At 43.1% G+C, this 14,510-nt stretch overlaps 1 protein-coding gene across 3 annotated transcripts in view; it reads right to left on the bottom strand.

Moving 5' to 3' along the window:
• LOC136147976 (conserved oligomeric Golgi complex subunit 2-like) overlaps nt 1–12,995 on the bottom strand; it is a 52,860-nt gene extending 39,865 nt beyond the window's left edge. For 2 of the 3 annotated variants that reach the window (XM_065907389.1, XM_065907390.1), the window contains exons 1-3: nt 12,817–12,995; nt 3,439–3,600; nt 2,259–2,324 (exon numbers count right to left, since the gene is read on the bottom strand). In XM_065907389.1, the coding sequence (XP_065763461.1) occupies nt 2,259–2,324; nt 3,439–3,600; nt 12,817–12,873 (285 nt within the window). In that variant the 5' untranslated portion in view covers nt 12,874–12,995. Of the gene's footprint in view, nt 1–2,258; nt 2,325–3,438; nt 3,601–12,686 lie in introns of all 3 variants that reach the window. The other variant, XM_065907392.1, reaches the window with a different exon arrangement.
• Between the last annotated feature and the right edge of the window lie 1,515 nt (nt 12,996–14,510).

The following is a 14,510-nucleotide window of genomic DNA, read 5'->3' as shown; positions in this document are numbered from 1 at the left end:
TACACTTCTCGATATCTATAAGCACCTTCCGGTGTTATTTACATGGATTTTAATCTGTTGCACTGGTCCCTTCTGAAGCGGTTCCCTTTATTTGGGTTCTGCTTGCCAGTCTCTTCAGTGTCTAATTTCCTCACTGACACAGGCAGGCAGAGGTGGTCTCCTGTTTAGGTTCGCTGGTTCAGTCCTGCTGCGGGGAGGGTGGGGCGCTGTAGGCAGCGCTGTGTGTGGGGAGTTGTGTGTGGGGAGCACTCGCAGTGTTCCCGCCACACTGGGTTTGCCCCGCTCACGGGTGTGTGCTCTCCCTGTCTACACTTCTCAGGCTCCCGGCTGCTCTATATGGAGTGGGCCCTGCGTTTAGTGCGGTTCCAGTTTTCGGGTATTCCACAAAAGCGTGGACTTGGTTGGGCCTGGGTTTTGTGCCTTCTCCGCCCGAGCAGCTCAGGCAGGCAGGAGCTTGACGGGCGCACTCTCCCTGGGTGTGGTGCGCCTTCTCCCCTCCACGGTCCCAGCCTCAGTTTCCACGTGCCAGTCAGGTGCATGTGCCTTGTGTCTATTCTTGGGAGCTGGCCTCTAGCTGCGACCCTCCTGGCGGATGTCGACCATACAGAATCTCAGGAAGTCTTTGGTTAGAAACTGGAGGCCTGTTTGCAGTTTGGTAAGGGGTGCCATCTCTGGGGCCGAGTTTGCCCCTTTCCCCTCCACACTGCCTCCTGCCTCTGGCAGGGATGGGCCAGTCCGCAGCCAGCTAGCTCTTCTCTGGAAGTGCTCAGTCCCTTTGTTCTGGGAATGGCCGGCAGTGTGTTCAGGCTGGTTAATTTTCTCTCTCTCTCTTGCTATCCCATAGTTTAAGTTGCTATCTCATGTTAGCTCCCTCCAATTGCCGTCAGGGCATTCGGGCCCGGTCCTTACCCTAAGCAATGCTGCCTGTTCCTCTCTATTACGCCCCCACTTGCTGGTGGTTGATGCGGGCGTCTGGGGTACTTCTCTGCTGGGAGTTGCTTTTAGGCATGTAATCTGTGGGTTTTATTTATCTTTCCTCCCAACAGGTTGCCCTCCGAGATTCAAAAACTTCCCCCAGACCTGCCCGTGGGAGGGTTTCCTGGTGTTTGGAAACTTCCTCAATTATGACTCCCTTTCTGGGACAGGTCTCCGTCCCTAGCTCTTTTGTCTCTCTTTTTATCTTGTATATTTTGTCCTACCTCCTTTCGAAGATGATGGGCTGCTTTTCTGGGTACCTGATGTCTTCTGCTAGCGGTCAGATGTTGTTTTGTGAAGTCTGCTCAGCGTTCTAATGTTCTTTCAAAGAATTTGTAGGGGAGAAAGTGGTCTCCCCGTGCTATTCCTCCGCCATCTTGGCTCCTCCCCCACAACTTAACTTTTTTACGAATTTTTTCTTGCCTACCGTCCTCGGGACTTCTCAGCCCTGACGTTCCCATTGTCCTGCATTTCCTACAGCTTTATCCAAGCAGAACCTCTTTACTACATTATCTACTGAGAACCCTGCATGTTCCAGGTACTGTCTCGAGGCAAGGAGCATAAGGCCACGTGGTCTGGCGTGGTCCAGTGCTGACACACACAGGAAGTGACAGTGCGGTGCTTCACAATGAAGGGAGGATGGAGGTCAAGGTGCCTAGCACAACCTAGAGGGTGAGGGGAGGAAAGGGCGGCAGTTTTCCGTTGGAGGTGATACCAAAACTCCCTCTCCACTGTTCACCCGGATGAAGTCCCTGTTCTCATAGCTTAGGGGCAGACAGTTCCATTCCCAAGGGAGAGATTTTCTCAGAGAAACTAGGTATTACATGACATTTATATAACCCTTCAGTTACATCAGAGGTTAAATAGCTGGTATAAACTGGTCCACGAATCTAACTACATATAAAATACTGTCTGGGAAAATATGTGTAAAATGACAAATTTTAAAATATAAGTAAGCCAGTTCTAAGCTGGAGACCATTTATACATGGGTGAGGTGGTATTAACAAATTTAAATTTTGAAATACCCTTCTCCTCCTCCCCAACATTTAAAAGTGTCTACTTTTGAGAATTTGCCATCTTCAAACCAAGCATGTTTCTTAGGTTGTAATACCACATGAAAATCATTTACATTTTGAAAGTATTATACTATAATCATGGAACATTGAAAAACACCAACCACAACAATCACAACAATCTAACAGATTAATAAAAGAATTCTTGGAGAAGGCAAACAAGTGTAATATGCTTTATTGTAGATTGCTGGCTGTTATTTGGGGACGTACCAGAACCTCTTCTCGTAGCTGTCTCAAAGGCATGGAAAGCTGATTGAGGGCCTTGTCCATACCAACCTAAAGGCAAAATCATGTTGGCACAGACACATCAGAGCCAGGATTAACAGTGAAGCCTATGCTTAATGATCAAAGCAGTATTAGACTTAGGTTATTCTTTCTGTACAATTATATGCTGCTAGTAACTATGTATCAAAAATGTTATTTGGCCATAAATACTGCTCACTCAATGTGAAAAACCTGTTGATATACAAGAACTATAAAAGTAAGGAAAGTCATAATAAATGAAAAATTCCTATGCACAATTTGCCTTTGGGTAAAATTTTAAATGACTTAAAAAACTAACAGGAAAAATAGCTATCTCTATTGTTTATGATATTCAACCAGCTGATATGAAGGTCTGATGGACTACATCTCTCCTAAGCATTATTACAACCCTTCAGAAAAATCCAAATTAAATAGGATGGAAATAAAATTTTCAGGGTCTCTAATCCTACTGGAACATGTATCTTAGTGGTGTATTTCCCAAAAGCAAATATGGCTCATTATTCTCAATGCTTCTTGAAATTCCCAAAGAGATGTCTATTTTCCATACCTCTTTTGACAAACAGACTTAAAAACAAAATATGAACAAGACTTTTGCAAGTATGAAAACTCAAGTATTTCTAAACAACTTTTCCAGGTAATTGATATGCTTCTTATAAACAATTCCTACATTTTTATAAAAATGTATAAAAATAGACTTCTTAATGATCAATATTGGCCAATGTTTTCTCAATCTATCTCTGGCTAGCACATGTACCTGAAAGTAAATGAAACATTTCCTTAGGAAGAGTTGATATCTGCTCTTGGAAATTAGTCTAAGCTGGTGAGATTTCATGGGAATCAATTAGCAACTAACAAAAACACTCTTGGTATTGCTACCCTTACTTATCACCACTTCTTAATAAGTCATTCAAAAAATAATCAAACTAAACACAAAACATGTGTATCAAGAAAGTTTAGTTCCTTTATTAATCAAGATTAGCAATCCTTTCAAGTTTCTGGGGAAAAAATAACTAAAAGGTTTCTAAAAAGACTCAGAGCTATTAAGAATAAACATGAGTGAGAAAAAAAAGTGTGCAGTACATGTGTAAATACACTGACAGGTAGGAACTGTGGATTTCAAGTTTACCAGGTTTGTTGACAGGTTGACAAAGTCTGCGTAGTCCTTGTTGATGAGCTCAACCATGGCTGTTTTAAGCAGCTTATAGTAGAGCTCCAGGTCATCTCTAAGTGCTTCCAGCTGGACTCGCTTCCAACAGTCAGATACAAAGTGATCGACATCAAAGTCTTCCTGAAAATAAAACCAGAAAAAAAGAATTATTGCAACAATATAACATTTTACATATACAAATAAAAGGAGAGAGAACCACAGAGAAATGCCATTCTATTCATTTGAAAGGTTAACTGCTGTCAGGATAAAGCACTTTAAAACACACAGGACAGAAAGGTGCTTGCACACTATCAAGGTGCCAAGAGGGAGGCCCCTGACCAAGAGCATTTTCTCCCGCTGCCTAAGTCCCAAAAGGGATTTCACTTGTTTTTTGTTTTTTTTTTTTTTTTTTTTTTTATTTAGTTATTTTTTTTTCAGTGGGTTTTGTCATACATTGATATGAATCAGCCATAGAGTTACACACTACACACATTCAATACGCTCTTCTTAGAACAGAAGTAGTTCCTTTTCCCTTAAGTTTTAAAAGTAACAAATATTCACTGTGACAAATTCAATCTATAAATAAAGCCATCCCTCAGCATCCATAGGGGCCTGTTTTCAGGACCCCCAAGGACACCAAAATCTAGGTATGTCCTAGTCTGTAAAATAAAATGGCACAGTACTTACATACACTTTAAGTCATCTCTAGATTACATAACACCTAATAAAATGTAAATGTTACATAGATCATTGGAAATACTATGTAAAGAGTTGCCAACTATTTATCGCAGCAAATTCAAATTTTGTGTTTTGAAACTTTCTGGAATTTGTTCCCAAATATTTTCACTGTGAGGATGGATGAGGTAACATCCATCACACAGTTACAAATTTCCTTTTCTTGCTATGGCAAATTTTAAGATTTACTCTCTTAAACTTTCAAATATACAGTACAGTATTATTAACTATAGTCACCATGCTATACATCACATCCCAATGACTTATTTAACTGATTAACTATAAGTCTGTACCATTTGATCCCTTCACTCATTTCATCCATTCCCCACCCCCTGCTCTGGCAACCACCAAACTGTTCTCAGTACCTTTGAATTAATTTTTGTTTGGTTTTTAGATTTCACATAAAAATGAGATCATGAGCATCTTTCTCTAACTTATGTCATGTGCATTAATGCCCTCAAGGTCCATCCACGTTGCCACAAATGGCGAGATTTCTTTTTAAAAAAATTTTGATTTATTATTTTTGGTTGTGCTGCATCTTCATTGCTGAATGCGGGCTTTCTCTAGTTGTGGCAAGCAGGGGCTACTCTGTGTTGCAGTTTTCAGACTTCTCATTGTGCTGGTTTCTCTTGTTGTGGGCTATGGAATCTAGAGCACAGGCAGAGTAGCTGTGGCTCAGAGGTTTAGCTTGTCTGTGGCATGTTGAATCTGCCAGGACCAGGGATCAAATCTGTGTCCCCTGAGTTGGCAAGCAGATTCTTAGCCACTGTACTGTTGTAGAAACCAGTACTCGAGAAACCAAGCACCACACTCGGAGAGTTGGAGAACTCACGTTTACTACGCCAGCAGGCCCAGAGCAGTTAACACTCTAAGCTCTGAGCCCCAAACAGAGGGGTTACAGAGTTTTCACAGACAGACTAGGGTGGGCAACACTAGCTGCTAATAGGCTGGTTTAAACGAAGCAGTTCCGTGTGCACGGGAACAGCAGTCAAGATGGGGAGGGGAATGCCTGACCTTTATATGGAAAGCATGATTAAGCAAGTTTATAGGGGCTGGGGAATTGCAAAGAGCAGGACAAGGGTGGTGAGATAAGCTCCAGTTCCTCATTTCTTAAATCCCCACTTTCTGAGACTATGTGACCTACCTGATCCAGACTTTGCAAGGAGCAAGCTGAGTTACACAGGCAGAACGGGCAGGAGGTTATGTCAAATTTTAACTTTTTCTTTTCAGTACCAGCAGGGGAGTTCAGATTTAGTTCCTTTTCATGGATGAATAATATTCTTCTCTCTGTGTGTGGTATGTGTATATCATGGTTTCTTTATCTATTCATCTATCAATGGATACTAAGCCTGCTTCCATGTCTTGACTATTGCAAATAATACTGCAGTGAACACTGGGGACCTACAGGTGTAAGCCTCACTGGCCACCAAAGCCAAGTGACCTAGAGTTGTCTCTGGGCAGCAACTGCAAACATTGGGGCACATGACAAGTACCCAAGTTCCTTTCTAGGAGATATTGTCCAGCTGGAATGAGGCAGAGAGGGCAAAGACGGCTCCTGCCAGCCTCCAAGCCCCCAGAGAGTGTTAAATGAGAGGCTGGCCCCTCAGGCTGATGCTTTAAGATAAACAATCCTCTTTCACAGAAAGTCTGGGCCCTTTTCAGCCACTGTCCCTGTGCCAGGCCCCAGGAGGGTGACCAAGTTCATGCTGCCCTTCAAAAGCTGTTTCTCACATCATGAGCCTGGTGGGTCTTGCAGATGCCAATTCCACTGACTTTCAAAGGTAGATGTTTGGGGGGCTCATCTCCCAGGTGCAAGTCTTTAAAGGAGGGGTGTCAAGTTTAGGGTTCAGACCCTTCACTTCTCAGGGAGCAGCTGGGGATGGTAGCTTCCTTCCAATTGTGGGTCACCATGCTGGGAGTGGGCTGGATGGTGAGACCATGTCTCAGCCTCTCCTATCCACCTTGATGTGGGTTGTTGGCCAGATGTGCAGGAGTTGCTCAGAGGAGGAAACTATTCCATGAGTAGCTACTGATTTCATGTGTCCATGGGAGGAGCTAAGTGTTGTAGGATCCTCCTTGAATGAAACCCTTGACCTTTTTCTATGTTCACACACACATGCACAAACACATACACATACACAAAATCTTAATAAACCTTTTCTAAGCTCTTTTCCTCCTTTTACATATAGCTTCAATGTGTTTTCATAATACATATTAATTGGTATTGACATTTTATATGGATGTTGAGTATTCAACTGAATAGACGTTCAAAATCTTTCAAAACCAACTTCCAAGCATTGTTCACAGAATCATTATGCCCTGTTTCCCTTTATAACATTCTGATGCCCCTGGTAGGCACACAGGCATACAGATAGCAAATTACTGTCTACTTATGACTTCAGCACTAACTGAGCTATTTAGTTATCAAGCATCAGGTACAATGATTCCCAAACTTGTTAAGGCCACTTATACTTGCCACCAAAATTACATAATTTTATTAAACATTGTATAAACCAACAAAATATAAGTACACAGTGATAACTCTTTTCATGAAAACTAAGGCAGATGCTTTGCAAAGACCTGATACTGAGAAACCGATAAGACAGATTTTGCTGAATTATATTAAATGTATGAGATGACCATGAACCAGGTAGTGCTGTGGGAAGGAGGATCATACAAATCTTGAAGGATTCTATACCAGATTCTCTGCAAATGCCTTGGGGTTCTCATTCAACTTAAAGTACAACAACAACAACAAAATCGAATTCACAGACAGATTTTCAGAGAAAAGAGTTTCAAGCCACATCAATGTAGAACAAATGTACACATATGTTAAGGACAACATGCACCATTCCATAAGAGTATTATAAAAACTGACTTTCTTAATTAATCATCCAAACACTTGCTATAATACTGTCAGATAAGAGATTTCTTACCCAACTATAATTTCACAGCCACCTAGTGAAAAACCATGTTTATTTTACTTCTTGAGACTACCTAAGATAACACCTTAGACTCACAGTTACACAACAATCACAGAAAGAATGTGGGGGCAGGACTCAGCCTGACATCTTGGCCTTGGTACTGACCAGCCCTACGACTCTATGCAGAGCACTCGGCTGGTTACTTTGAAAGTATGAACTTCAAGTGGATGAAGTTCAGAGCTGAACTTCATGATGGCATTCTAAATCATACAACTTGAGCTCTAACAAATGCTATTAGGCAATATTAGTGCTCAGTTTGCCATTTATATATTTGCTCTTGGATAAACAAATGTTGCCCCACACAAGAGAAGATGACTGAGAACACCTGTGAATATCAGAGCTTTTGCTCTGACAGCAAACGACTTCAGACTCACAGTGGGATGTAATAACTGCCACATTTCACTTCCCAGAGGGTTTCACTTTACACTGTAGATTTACTAAACATCCAGCAATTGATATTATTATCTAGAAAATATCCACATGGAAGAGAATGAATTTAGATACCAACCTCACACTATACACAGAAATTTAACTCAAGATAGATTAAAAGACAAATAGAAGATCTAAAACAATCAAACTCTAAGAAGAAAACAGGTGAAAATCTGTGTGCCTTTGAATTAGCAGTCATTGACACAAAAAGCATCAAGATAACAGATAGACTGAACTCAATCAAAATTAAAACTTGTGTGTTAAAACACATTATTTACAAAGTGAGAAGACAACCCAGTGAATGGGAGAAAATATTTGCAAATCATGTATCTGACAAGGGTCTAACATCCAGAGTATAAAAACTCTCACAACTCAACAGTTAAAAGACAAATAAACCAAGTAAAAAATTAGCAAAGGATCTGAATAGACATTTCTCCAAAGAAGATATACAAATAGCCAATCAGCATATAAGAAAGTAAAAACAACTCAAGAGCTTGGCTAGAATGTGGAAGAGAATGATATGAAAATGACTACAGGCAGGAGGGTCAAGAGGAAGAGACCAAAGCAGGAGCGTGTTTGAAAGCCACTGGGGATGAGGTCAGAGGAGAGAGGAATCAGAGGGTGGGAAGAGTACCAGGGGGTCTGGGCTCCAAGCACAGGGAGGAGTGGGGTAGGAAGGACCAACCTCAGGAAGGAAAACCCCTTTTCCAAGCAGGCGAGGTGGAGAAAGGGGATGGGTACATATACAAGAATGGAGCTGTCATCAGTCAAGATGAAGAAGTTCCCATCTGATGGCACTATTTTTTCTATAAAATAGAAGTCATATGCTGAGATAGAAGGACAGATTTCAACAGCACACCTAGGTGAATTGGTCTAAGTTATCTTTGTTAGCGGCCTCTTCTCTCCCATACTACTAGTATCTCATGTCCTATTTCATGTATTAGTTGACCATCAACCCTCGCTAAGGACTTTTGTATTTTTTAAGCTGACAAAACTAACGATATGATGTCATCACCACCTCTACTACCAAGTGACAGAGGTCCCCAAGTGATGATACCTCTACTGCCATCTGCCACTCTTGTCTTCTGATCATCTACATCCTTCACAAATCTGTCCTCTGCTCTGTATTTCTCATTAGATTTTACAAGAACCACTGAAGCATTTTTTTCTCTATGTTCAGAAAGGTAGTTGGTTGTTTCTTAAGCATTTATTAAATAACTTCCTAAAAGTATGAAATACCACTACGACATTGAGTTAGGACTGAAATACACGTGCAAGAATGGCCCAAATCAAAATATTAGCTCATCAGTTCAAATGCAACATAATTTCCCCTTGAAACAGAACCCTATATTAACTTGAAGTAACCAGTGGCACAGCATGCTCTAACACCGGTTCAATGCAACAGACATGACTAGGTCATTTCCTGCTTTCCACCTGACTGTAACTCATCAAGCGCAAACCCCTCAGTGCAGTACAGGAGAACAACTTGCAGTCACACCCAGCTGTCTTTCTACTTTTCTAGTTTCCATTCTGGTCATCCTCCCAGCCTCTCTGGACTAAGTCCAGTTTCTCAGCACACACTGTGGTCTTTCTGTAACCATACTCAAAAACCTAAATCTTATCTACCTTGTACTAACCAGTCTAGACGGCTGGTGGACACAAAGCAGGTGATCAGTGAAGTGAAGTGATAGACACTCAAGTCATGTCCAACTCTCTGCAACCCCATGGACTGTAGCCCACCAGGCTTCTCAGTCCATGGGATTCTGCAAGCAAGAATACTGGAGTGGGTTGCCATTTCCTCCTCCAAGGTGATCAATGACTGCCTGTTTATTAAATGAATGATTGTCACCATTGTCCTAATAGGGCCTCATCATGTGTGTGACACAGTTTCCTTTGACTGGAAACAAATTTGCTAATGACTGGATTTTTTGAGTAAACTTCACTCTCCTAATGCAAACCAGACATTCTCTAATTACACAAATTACAATATGCATCGAATCAGACAGACTTAAGAAATAGAACCCCAAAGGCAAACTCTCTACCTATCATTTCTGCCATGAGACCAAAACTTTTAAAATGTCTCTCTGAAGGAAACATAAATTGCAAGTAACCTTTATCTCCAAGTCTCAGAAAAGCAACATTTAACACAGGGTGGCTGTCCTATGTATTTTGCTTTTACATGTGAAGTCATCACATTTATTAGCACTACAAATTACAGAGCACATTCAGAGGCTTAGGAGGCATGAAAGAATATGAAACTGCTGCCATTTCAGCCACCTCCCCAGTTTGCTCTCCCCTTCATCAAGTTCTACTTTAGAACTTATTTTGAGGTTTCTACTTTCTGAAGCCTCTTTTCCCAAAGGTTTTCTATCAGTTCAGAGCAAGAAATATGGTGGGGCTAGCAAGTCACAAAGAATGCTGGTGTTGAGCCTGAAGGAAGCCTTGAAGAAGGCAAAGTTGGTCAAGCTAAGCTCTCTGTATTCTGAGATTCTTGAACAGAACAAAGCCTCTCATCTCTGCTTGTGCCTTGGCTTCCTTCAGCACACCTCGCCTCATCACGCTCTTTCTTTCTACCCTTGCTCCAGGACAGGTCTCAGCCAGTGGATGGAACAAAGCGTTTCTGGATCGGCAAGCTCACGTGGTACTCCCTTTCAAATGACGCCCTTCATCACAAAGGTTTAGCAGAAACATCACTGTACAAGGACAAGAGTGCATTATTCCTGGGTCTAGATGGCCTGCATAATAAAAATGAATGGCCACACTGGAGAAGATCCAGATGTACCTGCTTTTTTCTGAAACTGCACCACTTAACTTTTTTGCTACAGCTGACATGCACTGCCGTGCCAGTCCCGGGTGTGCTGCAGAGCAGCCCGTCTGTGTGCACGTGGGGACCCACGCTGCCCTGGGCTCCTCTCCCACGTGGGTCACTGAAGTGCTGGGCAGAGCTCCCTGTGCTGCACGGTGAACCTCTGCTGATCTGTTTTACATATGGTAGTGTGTCTATGTTAAGCCCAGTCTCCTAACTTATCACCTCTCCCCATGCCTCCCCTTCGGTAACCATACAGGTCCGGCTAGTCAAGACTATGGTTTCTCCAGTAGTCATGTACGGATGTGAGAGTTGGACCATAAGTAAAGCTGAGCACCGAAGAATTGATGCCTTTGAACTGTGGTGTTGGAGAAGACTCTAGAGAGTCCCTTGAACTGCAAGAAGATCCAACCAGTCCATCCTAAAGGAGACTGGTCCTTAGTATTCACTGGAAGGACTGATGCTGAAACTGAAACTCCAATACTTTGACCACCTGTTGCAAGGAACTAACTCATTGGAAAACACCCTGATGCTGGGAAAGACTGCAGGTGGGAGGAGAAGGGGACGACAAAGGATGAAATGGTTGGATGGCATCACCAACTCAATGGACATGAGTTTGAGTAAACTCTGGGAGTTGGCGATGGGACAGGGAGGCCTGGCGTGCTGCAGTCCGTGGGGTTGCAAAGAGTCAGACACGGCTAATCAATTGAACCATAAATTTAATTTTGAGATCTGTGAGTCTGTTTTGTAAATAAGTTCATCTGTTATCACTTTTCAGGCTTCCCAGGTGGCTCTGTGGTAAACAACCTACCTGCCAATTTAAAGAAACATGGGAGATGTGAGTTTCACCCCTGGGTTAAGAATATCCCCTGGATAAGGAAATGGCAAACTACTCCAGGATTCTTTCCTGGAGAATCCCATGGACAGAGGAGGCTGGCAGGCTACAGTCCATGAGGTTTCAAAGAGTTGCTTAAGACTGAGCATACATGCATGCATGTATCATTTTTGTTAGAGTCCACATGTGAATGATATATTTGTCTTTCTCTGTCTGACTTACTTCACTTAGTATGATAATCTTCAGGTCCATCCATGTAGCTGCAAATGGCATTATTTGGCTCTTTTTGATGAGCAATATGGAAGTTCCTTTAAAAACTAAATATAGAACTACCATATCATTCAGCAGTCCCACTCCTGGGCATATATCTGAAGAAAATCATCCTGTGAAAAGATGCACGCACCCTAGTATTCACTGCATAACTATCTGCAATGGCCAAGACATGGAAACAATCTAAAAGTTCACAGGAATGGATAAAGAAGATGTGGTGTTGTTCAGTCTCTTTGCGACCCCGTGGACTGCAGCACACCCAGCTTCCCCGGTCCTCACCACCTCCCCAAGTTTGCCCAAGTTCAAGTCCATGTGGTACATACTACTCAGCTATAAAAAAGAACAGATGTAAATACTGTTTAAAACCAGAGACTGTGAACTGAAACGCAAGCATCAAAAAGATAAACTAATGAAGCTAAAAAGCAAAAGACATACTAAGACTTGAAGTCATCAAAAAAAAAAAAAAAAAAGACTTAAATTCAGTTGCTCAAAAGTTTAAGTGTCTACTGAGCCAAAAGATTTAACTTTTTAACACTGAAAACAGCCACTAAGTGGTATCAAAAACCCCAATCTTTAGAAATAAAGCATCACTGTATTTCTTGATGGTGTATGTATACAGTTCCAGAACATTACCCCCAAAAGAACATGCAAAATTTCTCCCAGCTCCGATTCAAATCTTGGACACTTTCAAGGCTGTGCCGGATAAACCTTTAATATCCATCATATTTCAACTCTCTACCTTCAGACCAACCTCAAGTTCACCTTATAAAAAGTAGAGTAACTTTAGAGAAGCACAATGGTTTGCTTTGTTGTACTGCAACAAAATCAGTAATAAGATTCTGATCTTTTAAACATCCCATTCAGAAACTTTAGGCAAACGTTAAGGAAAAACTTTCGATTGGGTAGAGACGTGGGTCCAGAGATTTGGTCAATACATTCGTACTGAGCTTCTAGGTGCAAGGCGGCGATCGACAAACTTCTGTCTGCCCAGGATCTGGCAATTCCGACTGCATTGCATGGGAATGGGCTCGGGAGTAACACGAGCTTTTACACCTAGCTCAAAACCACTTGCCCACAACTTCAGGCCTTTTCGTCACTATGCACCATTTCACAGAAGTGCCTTCTCACAGCATGCTGCCCCGGCCCAACCTGAGGCCAAAAGACTCACTGTGAAGGCAGCGAGGTCCAGCAGGGGGCAGATCCGGGGCATGCGCGGCCCAGCAGCCCGAGGAGGCGCCGGAGGGAAAGGAAGACAGGCTACCCGCCTCGGCTCGGGGAGCACAGCCCCCCGGGCGTACCTGGTCGAAGCACAGCGTGTCCGGCCCCTTGGGCAGGTTCATCCTACTTTTCTCCATCCCGCCGGACGCCGCCTCTCAGCGCCAACCACGGGCGAGGGGAATAAAGATGACCCTGTGCGTACAGACCCGGCAGCCGCAGCCAGAGCCAGTTGCCCCCGCAGGGAGCAGCCACTTCGGCTAACATGGCAGCAGCCGCACCGCGGCCAATCAGCGAGGGCTCCGCGAGCCGGCCTCTGCCGGCAGGCCTCCGCCCGCGGCCGCCAAGAGGGGCGTGGGGATAGCAACTGACACCGCGCTGTAGGTCATGCTGCCTCCACGCGGCGGAGGGCGGCACTGCAGCTCAGGCAAGCTGAGCGGGGCAGTCTTGCTCCCAGTGAGGTAGGTCTGAGGCTGAAGAGCAGGGGCTGGAGGAGTCTGGGGCTTCCTCTCCAGCCACCGTTTCCACTGGGAAAAATCTACCTGCAGCATTCTTCCAGGATCTCCTCCCTGATCTTGCTCCAGGTTCTGGCTCAGATCCAGGTGGGAGTTCGGAATAACCTTGGGTCTTCACTCTTCTTAACGGAGCACCTTTGAGTAATTCTGGTCTTCACTCTTCTTAAAGAGCACCTCATCACCCAGCTAGTCAGAACATAGCACACACAAATACATGTGCATACATATTTATTTGTAATCTCCTTAAAAACCATTCACAACCTAGAAGTTGAGAGTTATGTTTTATTTGGTGAGAATTTTTGGGACTTCAAGTCCGGGAGACAGCAGCTCAAGTAACCCTGAGAGAACTGTCCTGAGAAGGCAGGGAGCAGGGGGACAGGTTATATAGAAGTTTTGCAACAAAGTGTAGGTAGTCTGAATGTAAAAAATGTTTTGTAACTGAAAGAAAACCAGATATCCCAAGTTGAGAAATTTAGTGCTTTTCTAGGTAAAGAAAGATGCGAGAGACTAGGCTTACTGAAATTATTCCTTTGATATGCCCCTCAACTATATGGGGTTAGTAATCTGTTTTAACATCCTGAGCTTCCTCAGGGCTCACCATAGGGAATGGCTGCAGTTTGATGGCTACTAGATGGCAGGCACTATTTCCATCCTGAAAAATACCCTCAGGGCTCACTAGCTCACCTTACATGGTGTCTGCAATTGCTGACAACTGTGATATCCTTTGTTTATTGATATGGCAGAAACTATTCCATATCTCCTTCCTCAGTGATCAGTTCAAAGAAAAGAAAGCCTTCCTTAGTGATCAATGCAAAGAAATAGAGGGAAACAATACAATGGGAAAGACTAGAGATCTCTTGAAAAAAATTAGAGATACCAAGGGAATATTTCATGCAACGATGGGCACAACAAAGGACAGAAATAGTATGGACCTAACAGATGCAGAAGATATTAAGAAGAGGTGGCAAGAATACACAGAACTATACAAAAAAGATCTTCACGACCCAGATAATCACGATGGTGTGTGTGATCACTCACCTAGAGCCAGACATCCTGGAATGCAAAGTCAAGTGGGCGTTAGGAAGCATCACTACAAACAAAGCTAGTGGAGGTGATGGGATTCCAGTTGAGCTATTTCAAATCCTGAAAGATGATGCTATGAAAGTGCTGCACTCAATACGCCAGCAAATTTGGAAAACTTAGCAGTGGCCACAGGACTGGAAAATTTCATTTTCATTCCAACCACTAAGAAAGGCAATCCC

The sequence above is a fragment of the Muntiacus reevesi genome, chromosome 16 (genome assembly GCF_963930625.1).
Source record: "Muntiacus reevesi chromosome 16, mMunRee1.1, whole genome shotgun sequence".
Classification (NCBI taxonomy): Eukaryota; Metazoa; Chordata; class Mammalia; order Artiodactyla; family Cervidae; genus Muntiacus; species Muntiacus reevesi.
Note: the sequence above shows the minus strand (reverse complement) of the source record. Positions and strands in the feature narration are given on the sequence as shown.